Raw genomic sequence first — 26,240 nt, 5'->3', positions numbered from 1 at the left:
ACAGACTAGTATAATTATCTTTAAATTAATAAAATTACATATTTTATTCCAAATTCCCTTAAACTGGAACAAGCTGACATTTCTGGATTGTATTGATGTGACATTTTTCATTATATAAAATGGACTTTTAAAAATTATCCATTATTTTTCCCTCGAAGTCTCAAGAAGGCTTTTAATTTGTTATCCTCCAAGTGGTCAGTGTTCTGGGTATCTAATCATAGGAGGGATAAGAATTTATCTGGAACATCCTCCAAATGTCTGGCTGTCCTTTGAGAAGTCATTTTGGCACCTTAGTAACAGAAAGATATCATTAACTGTTCTTAATAAATCAAGCACTATTCCAGATTCAAAGAGGACTGTAAGTAAATCTATATTAATATAGTAAAGTAAAATAGAGAGTTATTCCCACATTTCTTAAAATAATAGTTTTCAAATAAGTGAAAGGGAAGTCTGAGGAGTGTTTAAATTATGTGGCCTGATCCCACACCTTTGAGACTTAGTTGTCCTGAACTGCTGTTACTGATGAAAGTGCTCTTAATTTCTCTACTTTAGAGGTGGGAGGACAGGAAAAACATGTATGAGAAGCATGGCCCATGATAGCACATGGTATGGTCTTAAAAATTAGCTCAAGGCTAAAGATTACATGGATCAGAGAGAAGTATATCTTGGTAGCTAGATAGATGTAGGTGATTATGATTTCAGGAACTCTTACATATTCATTTTCTAATCTGATATTGGTAAACTGCTTTACTTTGTTACCAGGGTTCTCCAATGCTAAAATGACTGCATTATAATCTCTCTGCAATTCATCATCGACCCCTCTTTGCTTTTAGAATGCAATCCAAACCACTTAACATTGCTCACAAGAGCCTTTCTGATCTGATCCCTGATAATGTCTCTAATTTGATTTTTCACATTTCTCCTGGTACTGTAGTTCTGCATGACTCCAAAAGCAGTTCTCCAAGTGTCGCATGCTTTTGAGTCATTCCAAAATGATTCACAGTATTCTCTCTGCCTGGGACGCTTGTGCCTGAACTTTTCTCTCTCTCTTTTTTTTAAAGGTTTATTTTTTATTTATTTCTCTCCCCTGCCCCCTCTCCCCCCGCAGTGGTCTACTCTCTGTGTCCATTCGTTGTGTGTTCTTCTGTGTCCGCTTGTATTCTGGTCAGCAGAACCAGGAATCTGTGTCTCTTTTTGTTGCGTCATCTTGCTGCGGCAGCTCTCCGTGTGTGCAGCGCCATTCCTGGGAAGGCTGCACTTTCTCACGCCAGGTGGCTTTCTTTATGGGGCGCACTCCTTACATGTGGGGCTCCCCTATGCGGGGGACACCCCTGCATGACACGGCATTCCTTGCGCGCATCAGCACTGCACGTGGGCCAGTTCATCACACGGTCAGGAGGCCCTGGGTTTGAACTTTGGACCTCCCATGAGGTAGGTGGACGCCCTATCCATTGAGCTAAATCCGTTTTCCTGAACTTCTCTTGATTAATTCCTACTCATGCTTTAAGCCTGGACTTAGGTGTCACTACTTGCAGAAGCCTTTCCTGACCCCTCATGACTGAGCCAGGTAACTTTCTTCCTGTGCTTTAATACTGCGCAGCAGTTAATTTCATATTTATCTAAGTTTCTCAAGAATAAGACTTTGTCTTGCTCATTGTTGTGTTTGCCAAGTACTAGGTGCTCAGATGTTGAGCCGAATCAAATTAAACCTTAAGTTGTTTCTAGTACTGTTGGTACTTATTTTCAGTAATAGCATTTTGAATAGACTTTCTTAGAAACTTGTGGAATTATAATTGCGTGTGTCACTTAATTCTTTTTCTGATTCGTTCTTGTAGGTCCAGAGAAAATTCTTTATGGGGAATCAAGTTTTAAAGGTCTTTGCAGCAAAAGATGATGAGGTGAGTCAACAGTGGGTCTTTGAGGTATGCCATAGAATTGAATTGTCCTTTTATGGAAATGAATTGTTTCAGGTTTTTATGGGTTAAAATGACATTAATTCTTGCAACAGCAGTGGGAAAATTCAGTGAACTTTACCTTTGAAAATGGAGAAATGATAAATGATTTTGTCATAGTATGAGCACAAGGCCTGAAACCATGTTCCTGTAATTGATGACCAAGTGAGTATTAAGAACAAAAGCATTTTGAATGACTGCATTTAGGTGTGGGAGTTTCATGGTCAAATGTTAAAGGGAGCCAGGTTGACATTTTCATCAACTTTGAGTATTTATTGTTGGCCTAAGCATCCTGGAGATGAGCTGCAGTGACTCACTGAACTGCTTCCATCATTGACGACATTTGTCTTTTCCTTATTTTCTCTTTCTCTGCACTCTTTTCCCTCCTCTCTCAAGAGATTATTTCGAGGCAGGTTTCTGGCTGCCTGACACCGCACAGCTATGGCATCCTATACTCACAACTATGCTCTCTCTTAAGTATTTTATGTTTACCCACCACGCCAGAACTTATTTCCTTGGAGATGTTGCTCTTCACTGGAAGATTGCAATCTACTCTCTGTTCAAAAGTACTTAGGCTGGCCTTCACATGCCTGAAGTATTTGCATTTAAAATTAGTAAACTGTATGTAGAAGACTTGTTTGGGGGACAGGTAGAGTGGTGGTATAACTTGTCTAGTCTTTTTAGTCCTCTGACTCTCCTCACTTCTGAAAGATAGCTGGCTGGTACTAGATGGGTAAGACATTGTTCTATAAGAGTAGTTAAATTTAGGAGAAAAAACTGTATGGCTTCCACTCTGTTCAATAGAGAATTATTAAAGCACAGTAGGCTTATTTGAGAATCTCAGTTCCTGGACTTCTCTTGACTCCAATTCTGTTGGAAATCTTGTAGAGGAGTTTGATGATGAGGTATTGAGCCCATAGGGTTTTTTGGGAGAAAATGGGATTAAACATAACTAAGGTAGACTGATGAAAGTAAAGATAATGTTTGGGGAGTATTGGAGAGAGAGGGTGCTGATTAAAGTAAATCTGAAATGGAAAGGGTGTGAATTTACTGAGTTTTGAAAATGGTTAGAAGCTAGAGAGCCAGAGATTTGGAGAGGGCATTCTAGCTAGGGGGAAATTATATGAGCAAAATGCCATAGGGGTAGAAAAATATAAGTCCTGCCCGGAATAATGGTTGGCTCAGTGAGGCTGGAATAGAGGAACCACTGGAGGTTTTTAGGGAGGAGAGAGACATGATGGCCTCTGTGAAGAGGGGAGCCTGGTGGGAGTAAAAGGATGGATTTGAGAGACAGTATAGAGGTGGATTGATAGAATTTGCTGAACACATGAAAATGAGAAGGAAGCGTTATCAAAAGCATTACCATGGGAAATGGTTGTGGCTCAACCAATTGGGCTCCTGTCTACCATATAGGAGGTCCAGGGTTCGATGCCCAGGGCCTCCTGGTGAGAGCTTGCTAGCCCATGCAGAGTGCCCGCCCACGCTGGAATGCTGCCCCACTCAGGAATGCCACCCCACTCAGGAATGCCGCCCAGTGTGGGAAAGCCACCCCACGCAGGAGTGCTGCCCTATGCTGAGAGCTGGCATAGCAAGATGATGCAACAAGAAACACAGAGGAGGGAATTTAAAGGTTAGCTGGAGGAAGGGATGATCTTGGGGAGGAGTGGCCCCCAGAATGGAATAATCATTGGAGAATGTTGTTTCTGAATTCAGAGATGGAGAAAGTATAGAGAAGGGTCTGCAAAAGGTCAGGTAGAAGGGAAACCAAGAATCTGGCAATTAGGAGGTCATAGGTGACTTTTCAGAGGATAATTTCCGTAAAATGAGGGCAGTAGCTGGATTAGATTGAGGAATAATTACATTCTAAGCAGTGAAAATGGCAAGATTTGTATTTTAGAAAATTTAGAGGTAAAGGGAAGGAATGATACAGATTGTAATTTATGGAGAGGTGGGGGCAAAGAAAGATTTTGCTTAAGAAGGTCTGAGTCTTAAATTTACTTGGAGGGTATGAATTCACAGTTAAGGGAAAATGAAGAGATAAGAGAAGGGGATTTGGTAAGTGGAACAAAGTTCCAGGAGCAGTACAGTGGATATGGTCAAAAGCAAATGCATACAGTTTGTGAAATGTATAGAGAGGCATTTTTAAAAAAATCTGAAACAGAGAAAGTAGGTAACCATCATTTAGACAAGCATTTAGTTCTATTTTGAAAATTCTCAGGTGTTGGATATGTGTTACCATATCGATATCTTTCTTAATAGGCAGCAGCAGTGGCACTTTCTGCCCTGATTCATGCTTTGGATCAATTAGACATGGTGGCCATAGTTCGATATGCTTATGACAAAAGAGCTAATCCTCAAGTTGGCGTGGCTTTTCCTTACATCAAGGACACCTATGAGGTAAAATCCACAGGCTTTATATTATTCCTGTGTTGTGGGTCTTTTTCCTTTAGTGTCTTTTTTCTAAGCTGGGGGTTCTTAACAAGGAGTCCATGAACTTGAATTGAAATGAAAAAAAACCCATTATTCTTGTGGGGATGTGTTGGTGCAGGTGTAATGTATTTATTAAATAAGGCACAGTCTAGTATGGACTTAGTAAAGGGTCTGTGGTTGTCACCTGACTGGCAAAGGGACTGTGGAACAAAAAAGATTAAGAACCCCTGTTCTAAGCAGTGCTGCTTGATTGTTAATGTGAATGGGAATCACCTGGAGATCTCTTAAAATACAGATTCTGATTCTGTAGGCCTGGAGTTGGGTCCAAGATGCTGCATTTCTCACTGACTGCTAAGTGATGCTGATGCTGATGCTGCTGATTTGTGGACCCCACTTTGAGTAGCAAAGGATGGGATATTAAATTATAAAGATATATAAGGTATAAAAAGAGCTTTTGAGTAAATAGAAGCAATACAAGGGTCTTTCTTATACAGGCTGTTATGACAGTACCACGTATTGGGTTGGCTTAAACAATACGAATTTGGGAGGCTAGAAGGCTTGTTTCCTACCACTGGTCACGTGGTAACGTCCTGTCCCTTCTCTTTCTGTGACTTCTGGATCTTCTTTAAGGCCTCTAATAATCCAGATTAAGACCCGCTCTGGTTCAGTTGGCTACACCCTAACTAAAAATAACATCTTCAAGGGGTCCTATTTACAATGGATTCATACATCGTAATGTGGATTAAGTTTAAGAACATGTTTTGTTTTGTTTTCTTCTGGGGCATATAATTCAGTCTACTATTACTTTCTATTTGCCAAATCCATTGATCTTCTTTTGATTTGCCTCCTTCTTGACTTCTCAGAACAAATAGAAATAGAATTTACCTCCATTTTTACAATTGGGAACTATGAATAAAGGTTGAGGATTTGATTTTTGTTGTGCTTCTTAAGAAATCCAGTTTATTTGGAGCTCTCGTATTTGAAATACAGGTCTAGATTCCTTACCATTTCCTATTTCTCAGAGAATTTATTGTGGCAGACCAGGAAAGAGAAGGCAAATATTTTGCCTTCCAGGTCTGCCCTGCAATCGTCCTGACTCTTTTATTGTATTGGTCATGCATTTTGCAGTTATTCTTCAGTAGTCTTTCTTTTAAGTATTTCTTTTATGTTTAATATTCTTCATATTTTTTTCAGTTGTGTACTGCCGAGAACAGAAGTCAAAATACTTTACTTTCCTTGTAGTAGATTTTAGCTGTCTGATATGTGAAATATTTTTGTTGTCACTTTCGTAGCATTGGGACCAACTCTCTATTTTTCCATTAATTTGGTTGTTTCTGCTTTTACCCCTTCCCCCTTTATTTCTCATTAGTGTTTAGTATATGTTCAGTTGCCTTTCATGGAAGACTTGAGGCAGTATATGTTTTCATCCTTGAAAAATAATAAGAAATTCACTCCCACAGGTGAGTTTGTTTCCATTTAGCTTACTAATTGGCTCTAAATACATGTTATTCTTGGGAAGTCACCTTGGGCAGTCATTTGTTGTGAGTAGGATTTCACAGGGTGGATTTAGTTGTATTCCAAGCATACACAATGATGAAGCTGATTCACCATTTGATTTTCCAGTAGAGAATGGTTTACCCTACACTCTCCTATCACTATATTGACCTTTGGATTTAGAGCTTGTATCTCCTGGGCAGCTTGCTGGAAATGGATGTACATCTTCTAGGGTGAGCAGGTTTACCCTCTGGTAACATGAACATCGTCCTCATTATCAAACCTGTGACTTTGGTGTCCTATGTAAAATTTTGAATTGAAGAGTGGCAATGTTGATAACAACTTTTTTCTTTGCCCTCTCCTTGTAGTTTGTAATAATAATCCAAGTACAGTTGTCACATCTCCAGCTTTCAAGAGTTACTTCATGCTTGATGAGAAAAGGCCTTTATTAAGCACCTGGCTGCAGGTATCAAGGTGCTGTGCAGAATGAATTACCTAGACACAGCTCCAGTCATCCAGAGGTCACTGATTAAGGCAGTTGTCACAATTATGGAAAGAATTTAAAGAACATACTAAAGAGAACAAAAAATGATCGGACGTTTTAGTTTACAAGTTTAAATATATTACCTGTAGTAGTGTAGGATTAGGGAATTGTGAGGTGAGTCTCAGAATTGGGTTCTCTCTGTATGTTATATTGGTTAGACTCGTGGACCAAGAATCAAATGGGTCCGTAGAACTTGTATTGTCCCCTTTTGAGGAATGAGTCACAGTAGAAGCAGGCGTGGACCTGAATGTGTGGAAGCTGCCACTTTTAATTCCAAACTTTAAATGAGCTTAGAACTCTTAAAAAAGAGAGCTTTGTTGGAGAAGTCGTCTTAATAGAAAGAAATCTAAAACATTCATGACCTTTTGATCTATTGATCTATTTTCTGTGGCTTAAACATGCCTCAGTTTGTCTTTCTTCCACTGGAAACAGGTCATTAAAGCTGTGTGGCATTTATTCAGAGTAGATGTGTCTACAGAGAGATACGCAACGTCAGAGTGAGCTGGCCTGTGGTAGCAGGGGGAAATTACAATATTTACAAATACAAGTACCATCTCCTACCTGTTGCCAGGTGGACCCTGAAATAGTCAGCTAATGGTGCTGACAGCAGGCCTAACTTGTCTGATACCTCTCCTGGAAAGTCCAAAAACCAGGGGATAGAAAAGAAATGTCTCTTAATAATTATCTGTATGTTCTTGCATTCTGTAGTAGCTGTATGAAAGAGATATTTGAAAAGGCGAAGAATAGAAGCATAATATACTTTCCAGGAACTGCTTTCTCTTTTTCTACCTTTTGTCTAGTGACTGAATGATCCAGAAACAGAGCTTCAGTTCAGTGTCTGAACTGCTGAAGGAATCCACATATACACTGTACTCTAGGTAGAAGCATTTTGGGGAGAGTTGACTTTCTTCTACATTGCTTTAGGCTATGCCATTTTTGTTGCGGTTAGATTTTTATTGTGAAGCACTTGCTTTCTGTTAGATGTTAGGGGAGACATAAAGAAAAGGAAGCCATGTTTCTGCCTTCAAGGAACTTAGAGTTTGAGGGGAGTGGAGTAAGAAATATATGCAAATACTATCATATATGGAGGGTATGATTGTTGTCACAAGGCTTGGTTGGAGAACAGAGGGGATTATTTTTTTTTAAGGAGCTACCTGGAATTGAACCCAGGATCTCGTACATGGGAAGCAGGCACTCAACCCAGCTGAGCTACATCTGCTCCCCAATGAGAGTTGGGTTTTTTTCATTTGTTTATTTTGTTTTTAGGAGGTAACTGGGGATCAGATCTAGGACCTCATACAGAGGAACAGGTGCTCAACCACTTGAGCTACATCCACTCCCCAGAGGGTATTTTGATTGTGAAGGAATAAGCTCACTCTTGTCCAGTGGTGGTATCATTCTTTTAAGGTGTTACACTCTTGATACAAGTTATATTAAATCCATATCGAGCTATGCTTCATTACCAGAGGCTTTAAAAAAAAAAGTTTCTCTCTTAGATAATGACTGATATTTTTTCTTAGTTAGCTTTTTGAATACTGAATATTTTGAAACTACATATGGTAGTTGGGTTTTGAATGACTATGCATTCCTCTGGAATACTTTCACTTTTGATATGATTGATATTCTATAGTCAAAGGTCCACCGAATGATAGAGCTTGAAAACACCTAAGAGATCAGCTACTCTAAATAGCTCTTTTTACAGTTAAGAAAACTGAGACTAAGAGATGTTAAGTAACCTGCATAACTAGGGAATATTTTTGGTAGCACCAGGACTGTGTAACTTGCCAGTATTGCCGTGAATGTCTTTGAATGGAAAATATTTGCTTGAGTGGAGAAAATGGAGATAATCATTTTTTCTTTCTGCTTACCTATTTATCCTTGTTTTAAGAGGCCCAATTAAGTGCTGTTGATGATTTAATTGATTCCATGAGCTTGATAAAGAAAAACGAGGAGGAGAACACCATTGAAGACTTGTTTGCAGTCACCAAAATCCCAAATCCTCAATTTCAGAGATTGTTTCAGGTGAGAGATGAAAGATGAATCAGTCATTTTCTTAAAATAAAAATGAACTTAGTGAAAAGTTAGGGTAATTGGCCAGTCCCAAACAATGTTTATTTGGTGAGGGCCTCAGTTGTTCTGTTTAATGCGAAGAATAGCACTTTCCTCTCCCTACTTCAGAAAGACAAAAATAATCTGAGGTCTTAAAATGAAAAATGTAAAGTTAGGCTACTTTTATTTTTTTCTGAAAATACAACAGGGATTTTTATTTTTTTCTTTAAAAATACAACAGGGATTAACAAATGAAATGGTTCTTCATTTATGCTTTTTCTAGGCTTTTCTCTATTTATATGAGTCAGGAATTTCTTTGTTTTCTGTATCAAAACAGTAGGAGAGTTTTTATGAGATGTATTATTCCCTCTTACTTCTCAAAGTAACGTAGTACAGAGGTCAGGTAAAGAGGTTATAATAAGAAATTATTGAAGAGTAATGAAATACAAACAAATATATGAAGTATACTTTTGGTTCTTAGGCCAAAGGAATTCTAAGTGTGAAATTGGGTTAAGGGGACTTGGTGAAGCTGACAGGAGAACTAACTTATGCTGAAGAGAGGGAGGGGCTGACCTAGGTTTGAAGAGCAAGGAAAATTCTAGTCCTGGATTAAGGTGATGACAGCAGGATTTAGGATTCTCTGACCTCCACAAAACTGAAGAAATCCTAAGGAGCTTTTTCAGGCCAACTCTTTCCCTCAGAGGAGGGTAGAGCCCATTTGACTGGCCTTTTGACTCTCACTTCTCAAGATGCTCTTAACTATCTCAAGTCCATATCCAGGCCTGTTGTGACTGGTGATTTGAGGGATCCTTTACCGAAAAGAATCTGTCTGCTTTGTTTTTGTTTGTTTGTTTTTTAATGCTTGTAATTCTGTTAAGTAGTGAAAAAAATCTTTTTTTCTAAAATTACAAATATAAAGGTTAACATGTAAAGGCCTGGCTCAGTTAATACTTTAGTGTTTAAAGTATAATCAAGAATAAATTACTGCTATAAAATCTTTTGGTGTTTTAGATAAGTGAACTTAAAAACCTGAAGGCCTTGCCATCTGTAGGGTAGGGAAGAACAGATACTTGGTATAGAAAGCTTGCATATATACTTGACTATGCTGAAAAAAGAAATTTCTAATATTTGGCAGATTTATTTAGGATGACTTCTATTTATCTTCAATAAATGCTTGTTGGAATAATGAGCAGACCTGAGACATAAACTTAGACATCTTGTAAAGCTGCATGAACTGGCAACTTTTGATTTTCACAAGTTACCAGCTTTGTTTTCTTTTGTGGGAAGAGTTTTTAATACGGCTCATTTGTATAAAGAAGTTTCACTGCTAAGGTATTTATAAACTGAATTTGCTTTTAAAAAAAACAACAAATATTTATTGTGTACTATCAAGGTACCGTGTGCTAGAAATATTGTGAACTCACTGCTTTCAAGGACCTCTGTAGAGGAGTGGTAGGAGTAGAGAGATACAAAACCAATATATATACAATAGTGGTCAGTACAAAATGCTATGGGAGTAAGAATAAATGAGATTCTTAAAAGTGGGTGACTTAAGGAAGACTTGACTGAGGAAATAACATTTGGACAGAGTTCTGAAAGTAAAAGGGTGATGCATGATACAGTGAGGGCTTGCCCGTTAAAAGAAATAGTATGTGCAAAGCTTGAAAATAAATGTGTTTAGTTCCATTTGGCTGGAGAATAGGCTCTCTTTAGGAAAAATGGTGAGAAACAGTGGGCAGGGAAGGTAAGCAGCAGGTAGGCTGTGAAGAACCTTATATTCCATACTCTGTAGTTACAGAATTTTGTCTTACAGGCAGTTGGTAGTCATTAAAGGATTTTTGTCAGCAGGTGGGTGACATGTTTTTCAAATAATACCTCTGGTGGCAACATAGGGGACAGAGTTGAGAGAAAGAAAAGTCAGGGAGACTAGGTAGGAAACCTCCAGTGGCCCACATGAAGGCCTGAAGCAGTAATGGAGGAGAGTAGAGAGAATAATTCTAGTGGCATCTAGAAGGTAGAATGTAGAATGGCTAGGTCTTGAGGGATTGGGTGGCTAGTGATGAGACATAAAGAGGAACTAAGGATAACTGGTTCCTAGCTTGGGTGACTGAAGGAATGGTGTCACCATTGATTGTGATAAGGGATATAGAATGAGCAGGTGAAAAAGATATTTCCTTTAGTTTCTAAGTTTTTGAGATATTTGTTGGATATCCAAGTATAAAAATTCAGTGGAAAGTTGGAAATAGGGATGTAGAGCCCAGGAGAGAAGTTGGATCTAAATATATAGATTTGAGTCCTCCTCATTTAGGTAGAAATATTATAGTAGAAGTAAATGAAATTACCTGGGAAAGCACATTGATGAGAAGAAAAGAGGACAAAAATGGTGCACCCCAACTTATGAACAATTAGGGACAGACATAAGAAGAGCCAGTAAAATAAAAACAAAATGCCCCAATCCCACCCCCCCAAAAAATGGTCGGAGAAGTAGAGGAACTAAGAAAAACTGGTACCTTGGAAGGCACAGGAAATTAAAGTTAATTTCATATAATATTTAAGTAATAATAACCTATAAATTTTTATTCAGCCTGCAATTTGTCTCTCTATTTTTTAAATTGCAAAAATTTCATCAAGCAGTAACAGTTGTTTAAAAGATAAATAGATTGAATACTGTGCACTCAGCTTTCTAGCTACTAAAAAAAATCTCACTTTCTCATATTTTTAATGAATTGGGATTTTTTTTGCTTGAATGAATTTTATAAATAACCCACTTAGATTTATCTATCTAAAATATGACTTTTGAGAAAATAAGAGAGAGTGGTTGATGCTTTAAAACCTCTGTTAATAGGTGCTTTATTATTGACTTATGGATAACGATGCTTTTTGAAAGGCTTGCCTGCAGTTTACACTGAAAGTCTGGATTGTTTCTCAGTAGGGAGTCTGGACAGCATATTTCTCCAATGGTGGTTTTGGCTCTTTTCTGAAAAAAAAAAAAATGTCCATTGGCTATCACTGATAGAATCATCCTGAGTATGTGAGGAGTAGTCTATGTTGAATGTTCATTTATAGCTTACATCCTTTGGACTTTCTAGAAGCTCTTTCAAATATTTTAATGAACTGAGGGAAAGCACTGGGAATTAAGGAATTATGCTCAAGAATGTTGGAGGTAGATCCATGGGGTTTGGGATCATTTTGGTTTCTCCTTTTGCTGTTCATTATATAGGCCTGATGTTGTCGATGCTCCAGGAAAAGTTGAATAATTAGGAGAGGGGAAAATAGGAAGCAAACTCTGAAATGATGAATATATTTTGGAGAAAGAAGTTATGGTCAGTGAATTGCAATGGGGAGCAGCACCTGGAATTTGTAGGGGAAATTGGTACTTAATTCCCACCTCAGGGTTTTCTCAATTTATAGGACATTGACTCTTGGGTGATACTTACTATTAAAGCTTAAGTATCTTTTATTTTTCAGAGACTTTTAGCTTACATTTTCTTTTAGTGTAGGAAAACTATCGAGGGGATAGTATAAACCGTACACTTTGGAACACTATTTGAAATTGCAAGGGGTTTTCAGCTCTATGTTTTTTCCTTAACATATCCAGTGGTTTAGTTGTTTAAAGGTGGAAAAAGTAGGAGCCTTATTCTCCAACCTAATTTTGGAATTATTCTTTAGCAAGGGAACTAAAATGTCAACTGATAATTTCAGTTCTTTTTTTTCTTGTCGGCATCTCATCCTATTGCTGACTCTCCAGTGCTCCATTTACAGTATTTACTTTTTCTGGGCAGATGCCAATACTGCCAGGGCCTGGCTTAGTGTCTGAAAGCAGTACAGGTGTTTGGATGGAAGTGGCTTGCTGTCCAGAATTCCACTCATGTAACGAATGGAGAACCTGCTCTGGCCGTGATCTTCACTCATGGCACTATTTCCTGAGACATCTCTGTCAACACGTAGAGCCCTGGGAAAGAGCACTTTGTTCCTTAAATCGAAATCTGTTGGCTACTTATTATGTGCCAGGCACTATTTTCAGTGTTTGGAATTTAGCAGTAAATGAGGTAAACAAGAGCCCTACTTTAAAAGGGCAGGATTAGATAAAAAAGTACACTAAAAAAAAATCAGTAATATAATTTTAGATAGTGATAAATGTTATTAAAAATATATAGATATAAGTAAAAAAAAATTACACACACACAAAATATATAGATAGATAGATAGATATAAACCAGAGAAAATGGTAGAGAATGCCTGCATAGTAGAATGGGAGTAGAGAAGTTTCTTCAGGTAGAGTGTCAGGAAAGCACCTCTGAGGAGATAATATTTAAGCAAAGACTAGAATGATGAAAAGGAACCACCTTTATTGAGATCCAGGGGAACGCAGAGGAGGCAGAAAGAGCATCAGGTGCAGGACCCAAAGGCAAGAATGAGTTGACATACCAGTGAAACAAAAAGATGCCCGTCTAGGGAGCAGATGTGGCTCAAGCAGTTGAGCTTCTGCCTCCCACACGGAAGGACCTGGATTCAGATTCCAGTGCCTCCAAGAAAACCAAAAACAAATGAGAAAACCAACTCAGGAAAGCCGATGTGGCTCAATGACTGAGTGCTGGCTTCCCATACACAAGGTCCTGGGTTCAATCCCTGGCCCTTGGTACCTCAAAAAAAACCAAATCTAGCTGGGTTGTGATGAGTAAGGAGGAGATTGGCAGGTGGTAGATAAGGGAGATTAGCAAGAGCTAAATATGTAGAACTTCAGTGGATGTGGTAAGGAGTTCTTTTTTAAGAGCATTTTAGCTGCAGTAAAACAGTGAATGTAGAAGCAGAGAGACCAGTTAGGTGACTGTGATAGATCAAGTAAGAGATGATGGTGTTTAGACAAGAGTAACAGTGGAGATGGAGAGAAACAGATAGAGTCATGAAGAAGAGTTCAAACTCTGCACTCTCAGAAAGTTTGGGATGGACCTGTTTTATAAGCTGATGCTCCATTCCCTGAGGTCTACAGCACATATTGATGCTAGATTTAGGTCTGTTTTTCCATTGAGTTTTAGACATTAACAATGTCCTGTTAACAAGTGTGGTTCTTGGCCTTTTTGTTGTCTTTTACATATAGTATGAATCACATCACCTTTCCAAACTAAAGTTGGAGTATCCCTGATCAGAAGTATAACGAAGTCCTATGTGATGATGTCTCTGTCTGTATTTTAAAATCTTTGTACTTTTTTCAACAGTGTCTCTTGCATAGAGTTTTACATTCCCAGGAGCCTCTGCCCCCAATTCAGCAGCATATTTTGAATATGCTAAATCCCCCAACTGAGGTGACAACCAGGTGTCAGATTCCTCTCTCTAAAATAAAGACCCTTTTCCCTCTGACTGATGCCATCAAGAAAAAGGATCAAATGACTGCTCAGGACATTTTCCAAGACAAGTAAGTACTCTGTGTAATTGCATTTAAAGTTGGAATACAACGCAGCAAATAGACACGGAGAACAGACAACTGGGATGGGGGGGAAGAGGAGAGAAATAAATCTTTAAAAACAAAAAAAAAGTTGGAATATATAAATTTGGTGGTAGTCTTAGAGGGGCTCTGTGAATTTAGGTGATGCATAAGGGTTTGAGGAATTACCAAGTGGGAGGAAGAAACCTTCTGATATTTGATCCTTGATTTAGTGGTTTCTCACATCTGCTAAGAGATTATCTTTGTCCATTGTAATCATCTTTTATCCTTGATATTCTCCTGGGATTTTTTTTTTTTAAGATTTTCTTTCTTTCTTTCTCTCTCCGTCCCCCCCATTGTCTTTGTCCATTCGCTGTGTTCTTCTGCATCCGCTTGCATTATCTAGTGGCACTGGAAAACTGCTGCTCTTTTTTGTTGCGTCGTCTTGTTGCGTCAGCTCTCCATGTGTGCGGTGCCTCTCCCAGGCAGGCTGCTCTTTTTTCATGCAAGGTGGCTCTCCTTATAAGGCACACTCCTTGCATTTGGGGCACCCCTATGAGGGGGCGCCCCTGCATGACACGGCACTCCTTGCGTGCAGCAGCACTGTGTATGGGCCAGCCTACCACACAGGTCAGGAGGTCCTGGGGATTGAACCCTGGACCTTCCATATGGTAGATGGATGCTCTATCAGTTGAGCCATGTCTGCTTCCCTTTCCTGGAATTTTGAACTACCTTCTGAGTTGATGACTTTTTAAAAAATTATTTTGTATTCCGCAACCCCCCATTACCCCCCCGTTCCCACACCCTCCCGTTTCCCCTGTTGTCTGTTCTCTTGTGTCCATTAGCTGTGTATTCTTCTGTGTCTGCTTGTATTCTCATTAGGTGGCTCCGGGAACTGATCCTGGGACCTTCCAGACTGGGAGAGAAGTGATTACTCTCTTGCACCACCTGAGCTCCCTGTTCCACTGTGTCTTCTTATTTTCTGTCCTCTGTCTCTTGTTGCGTCATCTTGCTGTGCCAGCTCGCAGTGTCGGCCAGCACTCCTGCGCGGTGCGGCTTTCCCACATTGGGCAGCATTCCCATGCGGGGCAGCACTCCTGTGTGGAGTGGCATTCCTGCGTAGGCCAGCACTCTCTGTGGACCAGCTCGCCGTGTGGGCCAGCTTGCCCTCACCAGGAGGCCCTGGGCATTGAACCCTGGACCTTCTATATGGTAGACGGGAGCCCAATTGGTTGAGCCACATCCGTTTCCCTTGATGACTTTTTGATCTGCATCAAATTCTTGGTGAATTGTATGTAGGGAAACTAAGCAAAGTTTTTAAAAAATATATCTAAGACTAATTTTTGCCCTTTTTAAAGTAAGATGTTGGGGATGAGGGAGCAGGGTTGAGTGTAATTAGGTACTTTTGTTTGGAATTTAGAGTCAGGAGAACATCATTGCGATTTTGAAGAAAAAGTGGAAGGAGAGTGAAAAATCTGATTCATCTGTAGCTATTCTCTTAGTATGTTGAGGATGTACTTGTTATTTCATTAGTGAGGTATTTGTGGTTTAAGGATTGCAAGATGCCTTTCATATATTATTTAAGTCTAACTTTCAGGTGGCTCTTTTTCAAAAACGTTTCCCCTCATCAGATTCTGTTTAGGATCTGTATCAATTTGCATTTATAACAAAACCAGAAGTCATTCTTGATATTCAGAAACATTTGGGGATATAACATTGATTTTTATCAGGAGTAGGTCAACTGGTTATTCATGGCTTTTTCCTCAAACCAAAATGATCTATTCATTTCTTTAGGTTGCATCTTAAGATCCAGTTTTAAAAGCTGATTTTTAAAATAGTTCCTTTTATTTTCTCTCCACAGCTGTATCTTTATTGACAAACAAAAGCTTATTATTTTTAAATACCCCAGTGCAGAATTATTGAGCCGTTTCCACAGAAATCTTCACAGGTTTCGAGAAATTATTAATTTAGTGAATTATCTTCCAATTGAATAGAAAGCTCTGCATTTTCTGTCACTTTTTAGAAAGTTAATTCTCCAAGCTTTGTCAGGATGAAAAACAAATCATGGGTTGAGAGTCTATCTATAATGTGTGTTCCTAAACACATCCCAAGGGATTTACTTTTATTCTTAGTCTATCATGCTTTCTTCTACATAGGAAGATATTAATAAAAATCCACTTTTCCCTCTGCTAGCCTCATCTACCTATATGCCCCCGGATGAGTATTTTAAAATACTTCAATACAATTCCCAGTTCTCTTTCCATGGCAGCCTTACTTTAGACTCGCTGCTGTCAAGTGGCTATTCTTTCTTAGTGTATTAAAGCTCCAGTTCAGGATCTTGATTACCTTCTGGTGTTTGGGAAGGAAATAGGCCATTTTCCCCTCCTCCCGTTGATTAAAATGTAAATTGGATGGTTAAAAAAAGACACCACATATGCCCAGAAGGCTGCTGTTGTGTGATTTGATCACTGCTGTGATTACACCTTCAGCTCTCTTCTTACCACTCAGTCTTCAGGAAACTTGAGTGTACTGAGCTTCTTGTTCTTTGTTCCCATAAGGGCTTGTGATACAGCAAGTTATTTGCCTGGGGCCTGAGAATCATCTCACTCACACACACCTACCCATACTCCTATTTTGTACCCTTGCTTCTCAAAAACTCGTAGTTTTTAAGAACTGCAGAAATGATCTATTTCGCAAATATTTATTGAGTAGCTCCTGCATTCAAGAATGACTCAGTCCTTTCTACAAGTTTCTAAAAACCCTCAATTTTTATGATAAGGCTCCAGTCAGCTTTAGAGGTAGTTTCCTTAAGAGGAAAAAAAATGCTCAAATTAGCTGTGCTGTGTATATTTAGCATTCCTACACGTAGGGTAAATATTTTCAGTGTAAAGGTGAAGGACTGAAATTGGGGAGTGAGTAAATAAAGTCTGTTCAAGCAGTTTCATAATCTAGGACAAGAGACTTGCACTGGGAGTCACTGGTAATCATTCCAGCTTTGCTGCTTTTGATCTGATTTTGGTGAAATAATTAGCTTAATGAGATTTTTCTCCATCTAAAACAGCCTCTTCTCAGAAGATACTGTAATGAACCGGGAAATCACAGATGTTAAAGCGCTTCGAGCTGTTTGGAGGGAAAACCATAGTCAACACCCAAAACAATAATGGTTCATTGTCAATAAAAATATTGAACATTTGAGGTCTGCTATTCATGCTGGAACTTTTGAATCCCTACTGTTAGAAGTAATTTCTTCATTCCAAGAGGGGAAGGGCACCATTTGACAGTGAGGTTCAGAAATGCACTAAGCATTACCTTTATCATATTGCTCCCTGTAGCAGTTTGATATGGTTATGAATTCCAAAAATAGGTATTGGATTATATTTGTAATCTGGTCTGTACCTGGACATGATTTAAGTTATGATTAGGGCTTTGATTGGGCCACGTCATTAGGGCGTGGGTGGGGACTTCCAGATAAAAGGCATGGAAAAGAACAGACTTGAGGTTTTTGATGGAGTTTGATGCTGAAGCCTTAAGCTGGAGCCCTGGGAAGTAGGCTCACAGAGGAAACAGAAGCAAGCCCCAGAAAGAGAGAAACCCTGAACCCAGAGAGAAGCAAGACTCTGGAAGGGAGGAACCTAGGAAGCCTGAACCCTGGCAGACGTTGGCAGCCACCTTGCTCCAACATGTGAAAATAGACTTTGGTGAGGGAAGTAACTTATGCTTTATGGGCTGGTATCTGTAAGCTCCTATCCCAAATAAATACCCTTTATGAAAACCAACCAATTTCTGGTATTATACATCAGCACCCATTTTGGCTAACTAATACACTTCCCTTAATGTTGATGTTCACCCTTGAAATGAAAATGTCATCTCTTGAACCAGGGAACTTGCATGAGAATGAGGACATCTAATGTCTAATTCTCTGTGCAGCTATTTTAATTTTCTTCTTTAAGTCCCCTGAGATCCCTCCCTACTCATTCTCAGCAGACAGTCTTAACCTGATTAAAGATTAAGGCTTCAGGCTCCAGAACCAGACTGCGTGAGTGGGTCCCCTTGCTCTGGAGTGTGACCTCAGGCTGCTAACCCTCTGTAAGCCTCAATTCCTCATGGGTATAACCAGCCTAAGAGGAGTATCTGTCTCATAGAGCTTTCATGAGGGTTAAGGGAATGGTATATACTGTTCAGTGTTGTATCCCTAGAGCCTGGCACAAGTAAGAATACAGTGAGAGTAAATTATTTAAAAACTCTGTCATGTCCCTGACACATTGTCCATGAAGATGACAAAGGTGATTTGAAAAGAAAATAGAGGCCAACAGGTAGGAACTCCCTCAATTTTCTGACTCTTACCTAAAAACGCCTGTTTATTTTTCATCTACCTTTACTTCTTCCCTTTCTCAGTGAAAGAGGGCACTTCATCTTGTCCCAAGTTAATCCCTCTACCTCTTGCCCTGGGATCCTGTTTCCCTCTGTCTTTCCTCTTCTATATTTTCAGCTTCTTTCTCTCACTTTATCAGCTCCTTTCCCTTAACATATTAACATTTCAGTTCATTCATCTAAAAAAATTAATAATCTCCTCACTGCTCCCTCTAAATACCACCCTATTATCTTCTTTCCTTCCCTAAATTAGGCTTATTGAAAGAAGAGTCTGCACAGCTCTTGTCTCGGTTTCCATTCTCTCTGGCTTCTGCCCTACCACTACCCTGAAACTGGTCTTCCAAAGAATACTAACTGCTAAATTCACTTCACCTTTGCAGTTTCTTTCTTGACCTCTTTGTGACACTTGACTTTGTCAGTTATTCTTTCCCTGTTGAAACTCATTTATCTTCATTAATTTCGGCTTCTCCAGACTTGACTTTCTAAATCTTCAGCAACTCCCTCTCAGATTCCTCTGAGGGCAACTTGTATTTTTCTACCAACCTTAAATGTTGATGTTCTGTAAGTACTCATCCTTGGAAATAGCCAACGTTTTTTGAATACAGGTATAATGCTGAGTGCTTACATGCATTATCTGTTTGCATCCTCTCAGCTATCCTATGAAATAGTTCTTTATTGATCCCATCTTAAATCAGAGGAGACCGAGGTTTAAAGAAGGTAAGAAACTTGCCCAGGATCACAGTTGTTAAGTGTTGAAATAAGGAGTTGAAAGCAGGCAGTCTGACCCCAGAGCTTATGCTTTTAACTATTATGCCATATTGTCTTAGTAGTACACATCCCAAGACCTTTAAATTATTTCACGTTCATGGATTAAAAAACTACTAAATATCTGCCTGCATTCCAGATTTCCATCCTATCTGCTGGATATCTTCAGTGAACATCAACATCTCAAAGTTCAGTATAGTATGTTGAGAAATGACTTCATCTTCCTGCACCTTCCACACTCCTTTGAAACTTCCGTCTTTATGCTATCTTCTCTATTTCAGTCAATGATGCCTAATTTCCTGGAAATTATCTTATTTTTTTAGTTTCTTTATCTAATTGGCTTACCAAGTTGTAGTAAATTTACCTCAGACTTGCCCCTTTGTCTTCAGGTTAGTGTAGTTAATAGTATTGATTTTGGAGTTGGATGGATTTGGATCTGAACCCCAAGCATTGTTTCTTAGTAGCTGTGTGGAATTGGTAAGTTGCGGGGATAACAAATACCTGCCTTTCAGGAAGCTGTAAAGGATAGTGGTTAAAAATACAGAATTAGTTCTGACCCCTTACTAACTGTGCTTTAGACAAGGGCTCAAGCCCTTTTGAGCTTCATTTTGCTCATCTGTAAAAAGACAATGAGAATAGCTAACTCATAGAATTGTTGAAAGGCTTGATGGAGATTGTTTTTTAAGTTAATTTACACAGTGCTTTTATTTGCAGTCCCCACTCCCCCATGCCTTCCTCATCTGTTTATTCTTTATTAAGGGGCATTGTTTTTGCTTGTTTTTACTCTTTGCGGTCTTTGTCTGCTCGTTGTTGTTTTGCTTGTTGTCTGCTAGTTGTGTGTTAGTCTTCTTTAGGAGGCACCAGGAACCAAACCCAGGAGGCCCCCCCGCCTCCGGTGTGAGAGACAGATGCTCAACTGCTTGAGCCACATCCACTCCCCAGAGATATTTTAAATGTGCTTAGCACAGTGACTAGTGCATGGTAAACGTTTGAAAAACACTAACTCTTATTATTAGTGTCACCCACTGCCACTGCTTCTATACAGGTCTTCTGATATTTAGCCTGCTTTACTGAGATAACCTTTTAATGGATTTATCTTCACTCCATTCTTATCCCTTTCCATTCCATTCTGCATTCTGGTAAATGCTTTTTAAAAAACAAATCTGATCATATCCATTCCCTTACTTAAAGTTCTCTAATGCAGTGATTCTTAATCATTTTTGTTTTTTGCAGTGGGCCTTTTTGATAATCTGATTTAAAAAACAACAACTATGTACCCTCATACTGTAAAGAAGCCCTAACAGACCTAGTTTTGTATAACATTTCAGGCAGTTTACAGATTCCTTGACACCATCCTTGGACCTGGGGTTAAAAACCCTGGCTTTAAGGGACTTCCATTATTCAGCATAAGATCAAACTCAATTACACAAATGATAAAACCCAGATAAAGCAGAAAAAAAAGAAGTACCTCGCTGTAATCCAGCTACCTAGACAAAACCATTTTCTTTCCTCACGTTTTTCTGTGCCTGTAGTTCATGTATTTTCTAGCCACAGCTCTCTACTTCCCAGATTGCAGCTCATGTCCCACTCCAGTAAAACTATTTACTGTCCTCTGAAAGGGATATGCAACTTGTCACAATATTTTGATAATTGTTTATATACTTATATGAAAGTATTTATTACATGCTTATCTTTTTTATAAGGCTGTACTTCTTGAAAGTGTTGGACATTAAATTTTGTATATCTAGAGTATAGAGTCTAGCTTAGTGCCTGACAAGTATGTACTCAGTAAATGTTTGGTTAAATAAGAATTTAAAAATTCATACAGGCTTATGAAAGAAAATGAGAAAAGAAAAAAGAGAAACAGATCCCCAAGGTCCCACCATCCAAATGCAGCACCTGTTAACATTTGCATGTCTCTTGTGATCTTGCATGGATAATTTCTGCCTTCTGGAACTTTGGTCCTCCATAGATTACTTGGGGATGACAGTTACTGCCCTTTCTTACTTCACAAAGACATTATGAGTTTAATATATGTAATATTCCTAATAATCTTATTAATTGGTTTTGCCTTGTGTATATTAACCATATTAAATTTTCACTACTTTCTGCTTATTTCTTGGTCAGCTTTTTCCTGCCCCAATCTAGAGAATTGATATTTATGTCTCCTTACACTTCCTTCCCTAGAATCTTATGGATTCTAGGGTTTAATAAATTATTCATGCATTTTAACCTTGTATTCCCACAGAACTTAGTTTGGTGCTTTGCGTGTAGTAATGCTTCTTAATACCACTATATAGTTAATTTGTATTTTTGGAAAGAAGCTAGTTACATGGTTGCTATACTAATGGTACTTTTCATCGTCAAGTGTTTTCCAGATGAAAAGCTGTAGCTCAGAGAGAATAGTCATTTACCTAAGGTTCCACGACCAGTCATATCTTACAGCAGTACCATATTATTATCTGTCTCTTGAGGAGAACTGGCAATGGTTAACAGACATGCCATAACCTTTCTTTCTCTCTTTTTAATAGACACTAATTCTAGTGGATTTTCATGCTTCCATGGATATGGGTGGTTTTCCTCCATTTTTACCATCAAGGCTTTGTTTGGCTATTTTTTAAATTCTGTTTGCAAGGAAAAAGGTCTAGATGACTTCATCCTCTTTAAGTGTTTCTTGGTCCACGTCCTTCTGTCTTCTCCTTACCTATTCTCTACTTCTCAAAGTGAAAAAAGGCAAGTGGTGAATGGCAAAGTTGTCAAGTAATGAAACTTAAAAATTCATTTTTGTAAAGCCTTCTAATTCATTTAGTCCTTTTCCTTAGCTGGAAGAGGTGATTCATTATTGAGTAAGCCAGCTTAGGACTTATTTTTCTTTGCTTTACTTTCAGGATAATCTCTTCTTTAAACCCCATTGTCTGAAGGTTGGGGTCTTGGGGGGACTGCTGTGGAGGAACACATTTAGAAATACTACATCTGTAATCATTCAGCCATTTCTTTTTTTTTTTTCCTTCATTTTTTTGTCTTTATCCCCATATACCTCCCACCCCCCTCACCCCACTCCTCCCCCCATAACAACAACCTCCTTAATCATCATGAGACATTCACTGCATTTGGTGACTACATCTCTGAGCACCGCTGCACTTCATGGTCAGTGGTCCACACCATAGCCCACACTCTCCCACATTCCACTCAGTGGGCCATGGGAGGATATACAATGTCCGGTAACTGTCCCTGCAGCACCACTCAGGACAACCACAACCCCCGAAAATGCCCCCACATCACATCTCTTCCTCCCATTCCCTACCCCAGTAGCCACCATGGCCACTTTCTCCACACCAATGCCACATTTTCTTCGATTACTAATTAATAGTTCATGAATAGAATATCAGTAAGTCCACTCTAGTCTATACTCTATTCCTCCATCCTGTGGACCTTAGAATGGTTGTGTCCACTCCACATCTATATCAAGAGGGGGCTTAGATTCCACACGGATGCTGGATGCAATCCTCCTACTTTCAGTTGTAGGCACTCTTGGCTCCCTGGTGTGGTGGTTGACCTTCTTCACCTCCATGTTAGATGAGTGGGGTAAGTCTAATAAACCATAGTGTAGGAGTTACAAGTCTGTTGAGGCTCAGGCATTCAGCCATTTCTTTTTTTTCTTTTTTTTTAAGATTTATTTATTATTTATTTCTCTCCCCTTCCCCCCTCACCCTGGTTGTCTGTTCTGTGTGTCTATTTGCTGCGTCTTCTTTGTCCACTTCTGTTGTTGTCAGCGGCACGGGATTCTGTGTTTCTTTTTGCCGTGTCATCTTGTTGTGTCATTTCTCCGTGTGGGCGGCACCATTCTTAGGCAGGCTGCACTTTCTTTTGTGCTGGGCGGCTCTCCTTATGCGGCGCACTCTTTGCGCGTGGGGCTGCCCTACGCGGGGACACCTCTGCTTGGCAGGGCACTCCTTGTGCGTATCAGCACTGCGCATGGGCCAGCTCCACACGGGTCAAGGAGGCCCAGGGTTTGAACCGCGGACCTCCCATGTGGTAGATGGGCGCCCCAACCACTGGGCCAAGTCCGCCACCTCAGCCATTTCTTGACAGCTGCTTTTACCCAAGATTGGTTATTTCTCTGGAAGAAAAATCTTCATATATTTGTGTTCAACAGCTTATGGGAGATTATGGGCAGAGTCTTTGGATTTGATTTTTTTCTCTTTTGCAATTAACTTGACTTCCTCTTGACTTTAAGGTAGACTATTAAGGCCAGCCAGCCAGGTATTTGAGGAAAGATGTTTGAAACACTTTCCTGAAGTCTTCTTTCCCTTAGTGCACAGGTATTACTGGACTCTGCTAGTATATTGCCCAAAGCAAAATTAGGCTTATCAAAGAAAAATTAAAAGTTTTCTTTTGAAAGTGGTTTTTTAAAGTAGTTTAAGACTTCTCTAAGAGCAAGCTCCTCCATATTTAATTAAGGATTGTCTATAAGTTTTGACAGCTGTAAGTGGAAACCAGCTCTTATATACACAATGCAGATGATGGGTTATTAGACACAGAGGTCTTCTGTGTACATGGAAAGCTAATAGCTATCAATTGTGCAACAGGAACTAGCAAATAATATCTGACGGGTAAGTGTATTTCTTACTTAGATGTTAAGTTTCCCTTACCTGCACTTGCAGTTTGATCTTTTGAGAGGGCTTTGTGATGTGACTGCTAATCATAATACCTGCACTGCTGTAAAACAAGCCTGGGCTGTTGTCCGAAGCCCCAAGGCTGGGAAAAGGAGGCAGGCTGTTTGCGCAGATGGGCTAAGTATGGCTGCTTGTTTTTGATGCTTGGAAAATAAGTTTATGTTTTCCACATCCGTGCTTTTGTTTTTGTATTGTTTGGTTTTGTTTTAAGGGAAAAAAACTTTTCTTTTCCAGAAATGAAGATGGACCCACCTCTAAAAAGTATAAGACTGAGGAAGGGGAAGTCCGCTTCAGTATCTCCAGCCTGGCCGAGGGCAGTGTCACCAGTGTAAGCAGAGCTTTCTCAGTGTGCTTCCTGCTTTTCAGGAAGGTTAGGGCTTGGGAGGGATTGCATCAATTTTTGTTAGTCTTTTATTATCACCTTCTCTGGTTCTTTCAATATGTGATCTGTAAAAGCCCACACCACAGTTCCTTTCTTACTTTTAAGTAATTATCTGTAGAATTACTGTATATTATGTGTATAGTTTATCTGTAGAATATTCTATATAATATATAATATATAGAGCTCTGTAATACATAAAGCATGGAATACCTCATTTGTTGGCTTCATGTTACAACTTTCTGTTTTGTCAAAATGATAGGATGACTAGGGGGTTAATAATATGAATCTTATTCCCCAAGAATGTGAAATGTATAACTCTCCCATTTGTTTTCTAATAAACAATTTCAGAACAGTATTCATAAGTTTAGGAGTTCCCCAAACTACTATCCTTTGATACTTAAGATCATTTTTATTTAATGAGAATGTTTTTGTAGCTTAAATATATCGTCTTATTTAAGTGGCATTATTTTTAATTTGTGGCTATTAAAAATGGTCCCTTACTAGTTAAATACCCTAGGAACAATAGGCAGCACTTGTTACCATCTCAAACAAATGCTCCTAGAAAATTTGAACATCTGGAAAATGATTTGGATTCTGTTTCAGTGTTTACTCTTACAGTGAAAAATAAAATCCTAACTTTTTTATTCTGGGACCTTCTCTGCTTGCTGTATCAGAGCAAACTGGAAACATCAGTATACCTTGTACTGAAGTTCACCGCTATAGTTGGAACTCTGTTGCTTTCTCTACTGTGAGCTGAGTGGTGCCTAGGCCCTGTTAAAGTTAAACTGGAAGATTTTTTTTTTTAAAGATTTATTTATTTATTTTATTTCTCTCCCCTCCCCCACCAGCTGTCTGTTCTCTGTGTCTATGTGCTGTGTGTTCTTTTTTTAAAAAAAAGATTTATTTATTTATTTATTTATTATTTATTTCTCTCCCCTCCCCCCCTGACCCTGGTTGTCTGCTCTGTGTCCACATGCCTCGTCTTCTTTGTCCGCTTCTTTTGCCATCAGCGGCACGGGAATCTGTGTTTCTTTTTGTTGTGTCATCTTGCCGTGTCAGCTCTCCATGTGTGTGGCGCCACTCCTGGGCAGGCTGCACTCTCCTTCCCTCTGGGTGGCTCTCCCTATGGGGCACACTCCCTGTGCGTGGGGCTCCCCTACGCGGGGGACACCCCTGCGTGGCACAGCACTCCCCGCACACATCAGCACCTCGCATGGGCCAGCTGCACACGGGTCAAGGAGGCCCGGGGTTCGAACCACAGACCTCCCATGTGGCAGACAGACTCCCCAACCACTGGGCCAAGTCCGCTGCCTGTGTGTTCTTCTTTGTCCGCTTCTCTTGTTGTCAGCAGCACGGGAATCTTGTGTTTCTTTTTGTTGCATCATCTTATTGTGTCAGCTCTCTCTGTGTGCGGTGCCATTCCTGGGCAGGCTGCACTTTCTTTCATGCTGGGTGGCTCTCCTTACGGGGCGCACTCCTTATGTGTGGGGCTCCCCTACACGGGAATACCCTGTGTGGCAGGGCACTCCTTGCGCACATCAGCACTGCGCATGGGCCAGCTCCACATGGGTCAAGGAGGCCCGGGGTTTGAACTGTGGACCGCCCATGTGGTAGGCGGACGCCCTATCCATTGGACCAAGTCCACTTCCCAAAACTGGAAGCTTAAAGACAGATTTTAGTGGCAGAGACGTTCATCTTTGGAACTTTACCATCTACTACTGCAGAAAATCTTTCCCTATCTTGTTTTTACTTTCGGGGGCATATTCAACTTGGGTGTATTTGTATATCTACCACAATTTCAATACCGTAGAGTTAGCAGCAGTCCCCCAGAAGAGCGTTTCAGTACATCAAGCATCAGGCTGTTAATTTTCATGTCATGTTAGTGGGACAAATATATTCTCAGCTGACTCCCACGCTATATAATCCTCCCATTCCTAATTGGTTTGGTGTTGAGAGGCTGGCTGGCAGATTGGTTTGTAGTACTTCTGATGCCACTGGAAAGAAGTCAGCTTATATTTGGATAGGTAAGTGAAAGTACAGACGGGCAGCTTTTTGGCCACAGCAATCTGCTAGCTTTTTAACAGAGCCCTGGAAATGAAAATGAGTAGAAAAGGACCTTTTCTTTGTCTTTGTTTTTATTTCTTAAGAGCGCATT

At 39.6% G+C, this 26,240-nt stretch overlaps 1 protein-coding gene across 3 annotated transcripts in view; it reads left to right on the top strand.

The window, feature by feature from the left end:
- XRCC5 (X-ray repair cross complementing 5) overlaps positions 1-26,240 on the top strand; it is a 96,040-nt gene that overhangs the window by 22,270 nt on the left and 47,530 nt on the right. For 2 of the 3 annotated variants that reach the window (XM_071216133.1, XM_004478686.2), the window contains 6 exons: positions 1,836-1,898; positions 4,212-4,349; positions 5,752-5,842; positions 8,309-8,442; positions 13,686-13,882; positions 23,938-24,031. In XM_071216133.1, coding sequence (XP_071072234.1) covers positions 1,836-1,898; positions 4,212-4,349; positions 5,752-5,842; positions 8,309-8,442; positions 13,686-13,882; positions 23,938-24,031 — 717 coding nt within the window. Of the gene's footprint in view, positions 1-1,835; positions 1,899-4,211; positions 4,350-5,751; positions 5,843-8,308; positions 8,443-13,685; positions 13,883-16,952; positions 17,096-23,937; positions 24,032-26,240 lie in introns of those variants that run through there. The other variant, XM_071216134.1, reaches the window with a different exon arrangement.

The sequence above is a fragment of the Dasypus novemcinctus genome, chromosome 7, assembly GCF_030445035.2.
Source record: "Dasypus novemcinctus isolate mDasNov1 chromosome 7, mDasNov1.1.hap2, whole genome shotgun sequence".
NCBI lineage: Eukaryota > Metazoa > Chordata > Mammalia > Cingulata > Dasypodidae > Dasypus > Dasypus novemcinctus.
Note: the sequence above shows the minus strand (reverse complement) of the source record. Positions and strands in the feature narration are given on the sequence as shown.